Raw genomic sequence first — 10,305 nt, 5'->3', positions numbered from 1 at the left:
TTCACTTTGTATTTAATTATGTCATTAACTAGACATTTAAAATATTTAATATAAGATAGATGGAAAAATAATTAAAAGTATTTTGTTTTTTTCTTTTAATTTTATCATTTATGATTAAAAAAAAAATAATAATAATAATATAATATTATTAAAAGTTGGAAGACAGTTGTAAGTAGTTGTAAGAATAAATGTAGAGGAGTTGAGAGAAGGCTCCTACTCTCAACAATAAAATCCACAGTTTCACATTTAATTCAAACATTTTTATATTTAATTATTTATTTATTTATTTAAATACTGATTTTATGAATTGACTGTTCTTGATATGGCTGTAAGAAAAAGAGGGTTTTGGTTTGACATCTAATAAAACCTAAATGCTCAAGAAACTAATTACAATTAAACCTGTTTTTAAAAATATAGTTTTTGAAAAAACTACCATAATTAATTGTTTGTGTTGGTTGGGTAAATATCGCAAGAAATCTTGGTTGTTGTCCAAATGTAAAACTTTTGTATTTTACTTCGCCCAAATATATGGTAAAACTTTGGTGCTTTCTCCTTGTATTATCTAAGACAGACATAATAATTTGGTTGGGTGTTGTTGACATGAGAGTGCAAGTGTGAAGACATTTTCAGGTGAAAGGACAAGAACAAACCTAATAAACATGGTTGTTGAGAAAAAATCAATCCATACCCAGTTTGTAATAGTTAAAATCGACATTGATGGGAGAGAGAAACGAGTGTCAGCGATGACTAACGAGGACTAATAGGGATTTTGCCAACCCATGTTGAGTATCAAGTCCATGACTTGAGTTATTATAAATGATGTTAGAGCCAGATACTGGACAATGTATCTACGAAGACGCTGGGCTTTGAAGGTGGGCGAATTATAAGATCTCACATAAACATTAGTACTGTGGGATCTAGTATCAGATTGAGAGGAAAACGAAACTATTGATACGAGTATGGAAACCTCATATCGTGTTACTAAGTCCATGCCATTGGCAAGTAGCGGAAGAGGTTAAATGCGGCAGTGAGCGGGCGGCGGCGCCTATGAACTAAAAAAGTAGGCTTATTCAATGTTATGGAGGTGTTGTTATCCACCTTCAACCACTCAAATCCACCTTAAACTTTTCTTCTTTTTATTTATTTCTCAACAAAATTAATAATAAAACAATCCTTAACCAACCCCATTTAATTCTCTACTACTCTCTCAACTTTACCATATTATTATTATAATAGTTATAATGTTTGTATTTATATAATTTTTCATCGCATAAAATATTAATATATTTTTTTTTAAGCTAGCGAGACTAAACAAATATAAACTTTATTTGATTTATAGGACTTAAAAGTATTTTTTACATAATAAAATAACTAAAAGAATTTGACCAAAAACTTTAACTTATAGTTTTTGCTTAGCTTGTCGTACACGTTTGTAGGTCACACAATGTCCATAATATTTTTTTTTAATAGTTTCTTGTAGCAAAGCTATGGAAGCAATAAGATCACGTTGAATTCACATCATTGTTTATTGTTTTCAACAATTTTAATGTATTATTCATATATTAATTACTTTGTTTAATTTTACATTAATTTATAAAATACTTATGGACTTAAAAAAAACAACATGAAAATTAGTATAAAAAAAAAGGCAACCCAAATCAGTCCAAAACCTTACTAACAACATGTAGATTAATCCAATAAATTAGCCCATTATCATATAAAATAAATTAGACCATAAATGAAACAAAAAAAACTAACGAATTAATCGATCAAACAAAAAAATTCAGAGAATTGATGATAGATCTTTGTTAATGTTCTGTTTGTGACAACAACAAAAATCGAATTCGTACCCAACATGAGTTTCATGGATAATAAATTATACTTCAACTTGTACCTTGTGTAAATCAAAGACACAAATTACTTTAAGTGATAGCAATTGAATGCAATTCATTTAGTTACTTACTCGTGCACATGGGACTCGGGTGAGCATAATGGTGCTTCAGCACTCGTTTTAACTGCCTTTTTTTTTTTTTTTTTTTTTTTTCAAGTAATTTATATATTTAAATCACACTAAAAAAAATCTGAAGTTTGCCTACTGTCTCTTTATAAACCCCATTTTCTCCCCTCTTCGCTTCCCAACTCACAGCCATTTCTCTCTCTCTCTCTGATTTCCCTCTCGCAAGTCTGAGAATTCCGATGGGGGCTTACCGTCAATTTCCGGCCATCTCAAAATGCAACATTGACCGGCGGTCAGACCAGACGGTGGCCGCCGATTTAGACGGAACTCTTTTAATTTCTCACAGCGCATTCCCTTACTACATGCTGGTCGCCGTCGAAGCCGGAAGCATTTTCCGGGGACTCCTCCTTCTGATTTCGTCGCCCTTAGTTTACTTAATTTACATGTTCTTGTCCGAATCCCTGGCCATTCAGACTTTCATTTTCGTGGCCTTCGCCGGTTTGAAAGTCGCGGATATCGAAATGGTGGCTCGCTCTGTGTTGCCCAAATTTTACTCTGAGGATGTTCATCCCCAAACTTGGAAGGTCTTCAATTCGTTCGGGAAGAGGATTATTGTGACGGCTAATCCGAGGATTATGGTGGAACCCTTCGTGAAAACGTTTTTGGGAGCCGATAAGGTCATCGGAACAGAGCTGAGAGTGACGAAATCGGGTCGGGCTACCGGGTTGGTTAAAAAACCCGGAGTTCTGGTTGGCGATCTGAAGAAGACGGGCCTTATTAAGGAAGTGGGCACTGATTTGCCTGATTTAGGGCTTGGTGATAGAGAAACTGACCATGATTTCATGTCAATTTGCAAGGTCTATTTCCCATCTCTCCCCATCTCATATTATTATTATTAATCTCATATTTCCTAAATTTGTTAATTTATTTACCTCCTAATTTCCACCCACGTGGCCCAATTACATGCTCTCAATTAATATTGTTACATTTAATTTAATGGCAATTAATGGTCACTAAATCACTTGTTACATTTTTTGTGATTCAATCTCCAACCAAACCTCAATAAATTTCATTTTTCAACATAATTAAAATCCTCCAGCTGTTTCTTCCTTTTTTTTTTCTTTTTTTTTTTCCCCTTTTTCCTAGCACGTGCCTTCAATTAATATTGTTTTGTTGCATTATTATTTAGTAACATTATGGAGCGATTAATATAAACCACAAGATTTTCATGTCACACCCACATCTTCCTCATGTACGTTCCAAACTCAGTTTCATGCATCATGAATGAATATTAGTTATCACAATTATCAATATTTGAGTGATTTTTTATTAATAAATACTTAAATTGGATTAAAGAAAAAAAATTATAATTTACGTATAATCTGACCTTGAAATTTGTGGCTGATGATTCAGGAAGGATATATGGTCCCACGATCCAAGTGTGAGCCGCTGCCGAGAAACAAACTTTTAAGCCCGATTATTTTCCACGACGGCCGATTTGTGCAACGGCCGACACCACTGGCGGCGTTATTGACCTTCTTATGGCTGCCGATCGGCGTGATCCTTTCAATTTTCAGAGTCTACACCAACATTCCGTTGCCGGAAAGAATCGCTTGGTACAACTACAAATTCCTCGGAATCAAGGTCGTTGTTAAGGGCACTCCGCCGCCGCCGCCGAAGAAAGGCCAGAGCGGCGTCCTCTTCGTCTGCAACCACCGCACTGTCCTAGATCCGGTGATCATCGCGGTCGCTTTAGGTAGAAAAATCAGCTGCGTTACGTACAGTATAAGCAAATTCACGGAGATAATTTCTCCGATCAAGGCCGTTGCTCTGTCGAGAGAGAGAGAGAAAGATGCGGCTCACATTAAACGCCTTCTTGAAGATGGCGACCTCGTGATTTGCCCCGAAGGGACCACTTGCAGAGAGCCATTCCTATTACGATTCAGTGCTCTTTTCGCGGAGCTAACAGATAGAATCGTCCCCGTCGCCATTAACACGAAACAGAGTGTATTTTACGGGACGACGGTGAATGGACACAAATTGCTCGATCCGTACTTTGTGTTCATGAATCCGAGACCGACATACGAAATCACGTTTCTGAATCAGTTGCCAGCGGAAATGACGTGCAGCAGCGGAAGATCAGCGATTGAGGTGGCGAATTACATTCAAAAGGTACTTGGCGGAACCCTAGGATTTGAGTGTACTAATTTGACCAGAAAGGGGAAATACGGCATTCTCTCCGGAACTGACGGCCGAGTTTCCCCTGAAAAAGAAAATGGCAAATCAGTTAAGAAATCTACTTAAAACCAAAACCCCATTATTCTCTAATCTCTATCGGTTCTATTTTCCATAAAAAGTTCAATTATTAGAAAAAAAATAAATATAAATGGTTTTATGTATATTGTTCCTTTTCAATATGTATACACAAATTGTCCTTATTTGTGTTGTTTTAAAATTGACTCCCTATTGACATGGTAAGGTAAAGTGGAGGGCATAAATTGAGTGGGCCTTTATGTCTCTGCATTACTCATTGCTTTAGAGCCACAAAACGCAGCGCCATAAAAGCCAAAAATGTGATACCATATGCTCCTCCTGCATCACTCATTCTGATTGACTCATTCAAAAGAAAGGGTTCTTAGGTTATAGTTTGGTAGAGGAGAGGAGAGTGTAAGAGGTACACATAAATAATAGTGCTATGTGTATTTATTTATTAACAACGCTGGCAATGGTAGTGGAGGATATGCAATCAATCTCACACCAACCAAAATTTATGAGTACATCTAGTACCTTATGGATGGATAGTTACATAACAACACCTACATATATTCAATATAATTTATCTTACAAATTCAAATTTTAACTTCCACGTATTTAGAAAAAATTATAACAATAAACAAAGACCGTGTACAAAAGAATATCGTATCTATTGTTTCGATTTGCAATATTTTACAAACAAACAATAAACGAAAACTAGTACAAGAACATTCTCAGAGGTGGGAAAAGAAAATAATGAATGATATAGAGACCGAAGAAGGAGAAGAGATGACAAGTCATAAATGTCAACTAATTGACAATTCAACTTAATTTGTAAATTTAGGTATTTTTGGTATTTAATAGCTGTTTTATGTGTAAAGCTAATAAATGAAAATAAATATATTATTTAATAATTGTGAATATGAGTATCTTAGTGAAGCAGTTTCTTGTCTGATATTGGGCTATGGGCTCACCTGAGGTTTGGCGGATTGTTTTGGGCTTATCTCCCTCTGGACCTCGGAAGAAGCAAACGAAAAGCGCGGTTTAGAATTTGTGGATTCTTTGGGCCGAGTGGGTCGCTGGCTCATCACAACGGAGGTTTGCTTTTCTGCCAAGAAAACTCCTCAACAAAAAAGGGCTTAATAAGCTGCTTCTCCATTTCTAAGTGGGTTTAACCTCCTCACCACAGAACCGCAAATTCGATTGAACTCGGAGACACTGCAAAAAATTCCACCATGGATGTGATCAAGACGCAGCAAATATCATCGAGGCCAGTCGAGAAGGTTGTAGTCCACCCTCTGGTTTTGCTCAGTATCGTCGATAACTACAATCGAGTTGCTAAGGAATCTCGCAAACGAGTTGTAGGAGTTTTACTCGGTAGCTCTTTCAAGGGCACTGTCGATGTCAGCAATAGCTATGCAGGTCCGTATTCATCTCTCTTTCCGATTTCTCTCTCGCCTATTGTCAAAAATATTGCTGTATTGTGTTTGGATCTGAATTTTCTGGTCGTTTGATTCGGTTTAATAGCTGAAAGTGGACGCTGGTTGATTTGTATGATATGGTGCAAGGAATCTGGGCCATTTGTTGGGTATTTGTCTGAATTTGACGTTCGTTGAACATAAGTTTAGAATTGGCTACAGAGACTGGAAATGTACCTTTCTTGTGGTTGCCCTGATTCGCAAAAAAGGCATGAAAAGAAGCGATTATTTGTGCTTTGGTTGTCCTAGTTCGCAAAATCTCTTAGGTTGCCTCTCATTATGAATTACTTAGGACTCTGGCAGTCAGTTTCCTGCTTTTTTCACCTGCTTTGGTTGTTACTCTTTTCATAGTTCGCATGACACTGGAAATTCGTTGGTAAGCTATACTCGATTGACTCGTGCAGGTTAAGGTTTTGGCAGCCAAAATTATCGATACTTTAGGGACCCACTGAATTTTTTTTATTAAATGTATAACATCAGTATTATCCATCTGCCTCGAGATTGTTTGGATTTTGGGTTGAACCATTGTATATTTTAACTGATTTTATTTATATCGACTGTAGACTTTTGTGGTTCCAAATCACTGTTTATAATCTAGCCATGTATGAGTCCAGTAGGGTCGTTGTTGTTCTGATAGGTAGTCCACGCTCTTTATTTCAGTCCCCTTTGAAGAAGATGAGAAAGATCCAAGCATATGGTTTCTTGATCACAACTATCACGAATCGATGTTTTCAATGTTCAAGAGAATAAATGGTATTTTCTCTACTTCTAGTACCTTTTGTGCCTTTTCTATGTTTAGAATTGTTTGTTTATATCAGCCATGAATTTGTGGACTTGTCAGCTAAGGAGCACATCGTAGGTTGGTATAGCACAGGTCCAAAGCTACGGGAGAATGATCTAGATATTCACCAATTGTTCCACAAGTAAGATCTCCATACATGTTTGGTATTGAGGTTCTCACAATTTTATATTCATGTTCTCAAATTCTGCATTCTTAAAAACTATTCTGCTTGTTCTCTATCCTGTCCTCTCTGTGTTCCTTTTTTCTAGTTTTTTAAGCCCTTATTTATGTAATTTTATACCATGAATTTAGATTCTTTAGGAGGCTATCACATAGTCAGTAAATGATGAATATTGCATCATTTTGACCGATGTTGTATGTCTGGTTACACCATGAGTCACTCATATCTTCTCCGGTGGATTTTTAGTTATGTACCAAATCCCGTGCTTGTGATTATTGATGTTCAACCAAAGGAGTTGGGAATACCTACTAAAGCCTACTATGATGTTGAAGAAGTTAAAGAGGTATGATTTCATGTTCTCTTTTCCCCAAAATGTTCGATGCGTTAGAGAGTTAATGCTTCTGAATTTACTATTAAGATCATTTTCTAATTGACGTTACATATCTTCTAATTTGGGTGACAGAATGCTACCCAAAAGAGCCAGAAGATCTTTGTTCATGTACCTTCAGTTATTGCTGCCCACGAGGTTGAGGAAATTGGTGAGTACTAAAATGAATTTCAAGTCTCCCGTTTTAGGGTGTTCATCAGTTTTTTTTTACCACATAACACTCTTGGTTTGTCTAAATACAGGTGTGGAACACTTACTAAGGGATGTCAAGGATACCACCATTAGTACACTTGCCAATGAGGTTAATTTCCTTTACTGTTACTTGTCTCGCATTGCAGTTTTCTCCAATCAGTTTTCTTTTATTTAAACTGATCCAAAACCTTTTTGATTGACTTGATGTATGAAACTTGAAGTTTTAGATGACAGCATAGGTCACGAAGGCATTGACTAATATAAATGGTATTTTATAGGTGACAGGAAAACTTACTGCTTTGAAAGGTTTGGATGCACGACTGCGTGAGATTCGTGGCTACCTTGATCTTGTTATTGATGAGAAGCTTCCGCTAAATCATGAGATTCTTTACCATTTACAGGTACCATTTTCTCTAACCATTTCTGTGCAGTTTTTATGCATGTCACTGCATTATATTGATTCACCTGCGCGTGTGCTTGTGTACTGTAGAATGTATTTGATGATGTGCTTTCTACACTGTTTGTCCAATCAAAATGACAAATATTCCACAACTCAAAACATGTTGTCCACTTTTTTAGAAGGCATGTTTAGGTGCTGAATGCACCTTTGTCTGCGTAATCTGATGCTAAGCAAGGTAACCTTGCTTGCAGTTTTAAAAAAGGAATAAACATTTATTAAGAAAAAATGTCATATATTCAGGTGCCTTGCCTATGTGGTCCTTTCTTTTTTTCTTCTTTTTCTGATGTCTATTTTATTCGTTTGTTTGTTAATTGAACGTTATCGGCCTAAGTTTTATTGGTTTCAGTATTATATGCTTATAAAAAGTTGTTTCCTTTTTTTTTATTCAATAAGTTCACGTTGTGTCTCATCTCACTCAAGCATTGTTTTAATAACCGAAGGATGGGAATTCCTTTGTAATTTGTCTTCAACTAGGATATCATGAAATCAAATTGCCTTGACTATCATTTCCAGGATATTGATATCTCATATTTGTGAAACGATTAAAGACCCAATAGGTTCCCCCCCCAAGAAAAGAACGATCAATTAATAGGCAGTCTCTATACAGATCCAGTGAAGAGGGGAAAGGGATTACATTGATGTCATGGCCAATAATAAGATGCATTCGTCACATATGTCTCGTGAATTTTTCAAATGCATCCATCCATCTTTGTAGATTTGTTACGTAACACACACTATTATGTTAGAACTTCCTCATTGTGGTGTGATTTGTTTTCCATCATGTTTTATGCATTATGTGGTGCGAGACGTATTAACATGGAACAGACCAATTGATTATGATTTACAAGTTTCCACCCTGAAAACACCCTGAAAAGCTATACCGATGTTTAATTTCTACTCAAAATTGCAGGATGTATTCAACCTTCTTCCAAATCTTAACGTGGCAGAGTTGATAAAATCATTTGCAGTAAAAACCAATGATATGATGCTGGTTATTTATCTTTCCTCACTCATCCGGAGTGTCATTGCACTTCATAATTTAATCAATAACAAGGTTAGTTTCTATCATTTCCAGCCGATTTATGGTATGTTTAGTAGTGATTTTGAAATGGTTGAAATTACCTTTGTCATCCTCCAATTCTCTATTACATATGCCTATTTAATACTTGATTTTACTCTTTTTAACGTGATTTTCATACCATTAAAATTGACCTGGAATGACTTTCGAACGCTCTTTTATGCACACATATCCTCTCAATTAGCTCATAATCGTTGATTGCTCTGGTGGAAAAATCTGTTTTCTAGATGTTAAACAAAGAACACGAAAAGGCTGAGGATGCAAAGCCAGCAATTGTCCCCATAGCTTCCGGAAACTAATGTGCAGCTTCCATCAGTCCCTTTGAAACATCTGAGTTGAAGGAGCTAGTTATCTGTCTGTTGGGTTCTTGATTGATGATGATATTTTTGTTTTATCCTATTGGAAGAGATGGCTAGTTTCCCAGCATGTATTTTCCTGATAATTTTTTGTTCAATGTCACTTTATTTGCCCAAATATGTGCCTGCTGTAGACCACTCATTTCAATTTTTCTTTTTCAAAAGCAATTTGAAGTCAGGTTGTGAAAGGAAGTATAGAACCCTAAGCCTCATTAGCTGCTAATGTCGTAGAATCAAATGATTGTTCCATCCTTTTGAAGCTGTTTAATCGTTGAATGGGCAAAAATATTTTATCCATAGTGGATCATTGATTTTCCTTGTGGGGTATAATTTCTCTCTATTTACAAACTACCCTACAAATTCCATTTATAGCTTAAGCTCTTTGGTTGTAAATTATTTCATGATAGTATTTCATCGCTACAACTGACTGAATACCTCTTCATTTCAATTGAAATAGTTCCAAACGTAATGTGTTTTTTTCTTAGTCACTATGGTATGTTATTGATTAAATTATAAGTTTAATTTCAAAATTCTAAGCTAAGAGTTTCATTAGATTAATATTTTAATTTTATAACATCAATTATGTTTTATAAAATGTGAATAGGATAAGATATTTCTAAAATTCAAAGACTTTTTAACATTTTTCTTGGAGTTAAAAAATTAAATAAATACGACTTTTAAATTCATGAACTAAACTTAATTTTATTAGAAAAATTATCAACTCACTTTGGGTGGTATTAGGGTTTGTTAAATTGGAGTATTATTAGGGTTTGATAAATTGGAGTATGGAGTTCTATTTGATGCTAAAATTGAGCCTGAATAATTACATTAATTACCTTGACACTATATCAAAATTTACCGTGGATCATAGTAAATCCCCCCACCCCAAACAAAGTGAAAACATTTTAATATTCATTTAAGTTCCAAAACCAGCACTAAAAATGGGATTTAGAGAGAATTTACAATTAATTGGAATATATATGTATATTTTATCAGAATTTAAAATTTAAAGAATTAAGGATTCAAGGCGCGGGTAGCAGTAGCGGCGCGCCGGCACAAAACTACTGGACTTAAGATTTGAAGTTATCATCAGGTTGATTCCAGCTTGGGAACGGACCTAGTCGTACATCTCTACTGTAAGAGTTTCCTCCCTTTCTTGTTTTTTTTTTTTTTTTTTTTAA

General features: G+C 35.4%; 3 protein-coding genes across 3 annotated transcripts in view; all 3 read left to right on the top strand.

The window, feature by feature from the left end:
- Nucleotides 1–2,137: 2,137 nt before the first annotated feature.
- Nucleotides 2,138–4,405, top strand: LOC111442466 (glycerol-3-phosphate 2-O-acyltransferase 6). Its single transcript, XM_023079914.1, has 2 exons — nucleotides 2,138–2,814; nucleotides 3,371–4,405. The coding sequence occupies exons 1-2, from the start codon at nucleotides 2,197–2,199 to the stop codon at nucleotides 4,259–4,261; spliced, it is 1,509 nt and encodes a 502-aa protein (XP_022935682.1). The 5' UTR covers nucleotides 2,138–2,196; the 3' UTR covers nucleotides 4,262–4,405.
- Nucleotides 4,406–5,327: 922 nt separating this feature from the next.
- On the top strand, nucleotides 5,328–9,439 carry LOC111441399 (26S proteasome non-ATPase regulatory subunit 7 homolog A-like). Its single transcript, XM_023078368.1, has 9 exons — nucleotides 5,328–5,632; nucleotides 6,349–6,441; nucleotides 6,530–6,611; nucleotides 6,897–6,993; nucleotides 7,114–7,189; nucleotides 7,281–7,339; nucleotides 7,509–7,631; nucleotides 8,601–8,744; nucleotides 8,996–9,439. The coding sequence occupies exons 1-9, from the start codon at nucleotides 5,446–5,448 to the stop codon at nucleotides 9,065–9,067; spliced, it is 933 nt and encodes a 310-aa protein (XP_022934136.1). The 5' UTR covers nucleotides 5,328–5,445; the 3' UTR covers nucleotides 9,068–9,439.
- Nucleotides 9,440–10,138: 699 nt separating this feature from the next.
- Nucleotides 10,139–10,305, top strand: part of LOC111441398 (putative tRNA (cytidine(32)/guanosine(34)-2'-O)-methyltransferase) — a 5,962-nt gene continuing 5,795 nt past the window's right edge. Inside the window, exon 1 of the mRNA XM_023078365.1 lies at nucleotides 10,139–10,260. The gene's annotated coding sequence lies outside the window, so the exon portion shown is untranslated. The remainder of the gene's footprint in view (nucleotides 10,261–10,305) is intronic.

The sequence above is a fragment of the Cucurbita moschata genome, unplaced genomic scaffold (genome assembly GCF_002738365.1).
Source record: "Cucurbita moschata cultivar Rifu unplaced genomic scaffold, Cmos_1.0 Cmo_Scf00004, whole genome shotgun sequence".
NCBI lineage: Eukaryota > Viridiplantae > Streptophyta > Magnoliopsida > Cucurbitales > Cucurbitaceae > Cucurbita > Cucurbita moschata.
Note: the sequence above shows the minus strand (reverse complement) of the source record. Positions and strands in the feature narration are given on the sequence as shown.

Bases quoted from the DNA above. Each gene is read 5' to 3' on its own strand.
- LOC111441399 (XM_023078368.1), top strand. From the start codon at position 5,446: ATGGATGTGATCAAGACGCAGCAAATATCATCGAGGCCAGTCGAGAAG. The intron at 6,994-7,113 runs GTATGATTTCAT...TTTGGGTGACAG, and splicing joins ATGTTGAAGAAGTTAAAGAG to AATGCTACCCAAAAGAGCCA. The intron at 8,745-8,995 runs GTTAGTTTCTAT...TCTGTTTTCTAG, and splicing joins ATAATTTAATCAATAACAAG to ATGTTAAACAAAGAACACGA.
- LOC111442466 (XM_023079914.1), top strand. From the start codon at position 2,197: ATGGGGGCTTACCGTCAATTTCCGGCCATCTCAAAATGCAACATTGAC. The intron at 2,815-3,370 runs GTCTATTTCCCA...CTGATGATTCAG, and splicing joins ATTTCATGTCAATTTGCAAG to GAAGGATATATGGTCCCACG.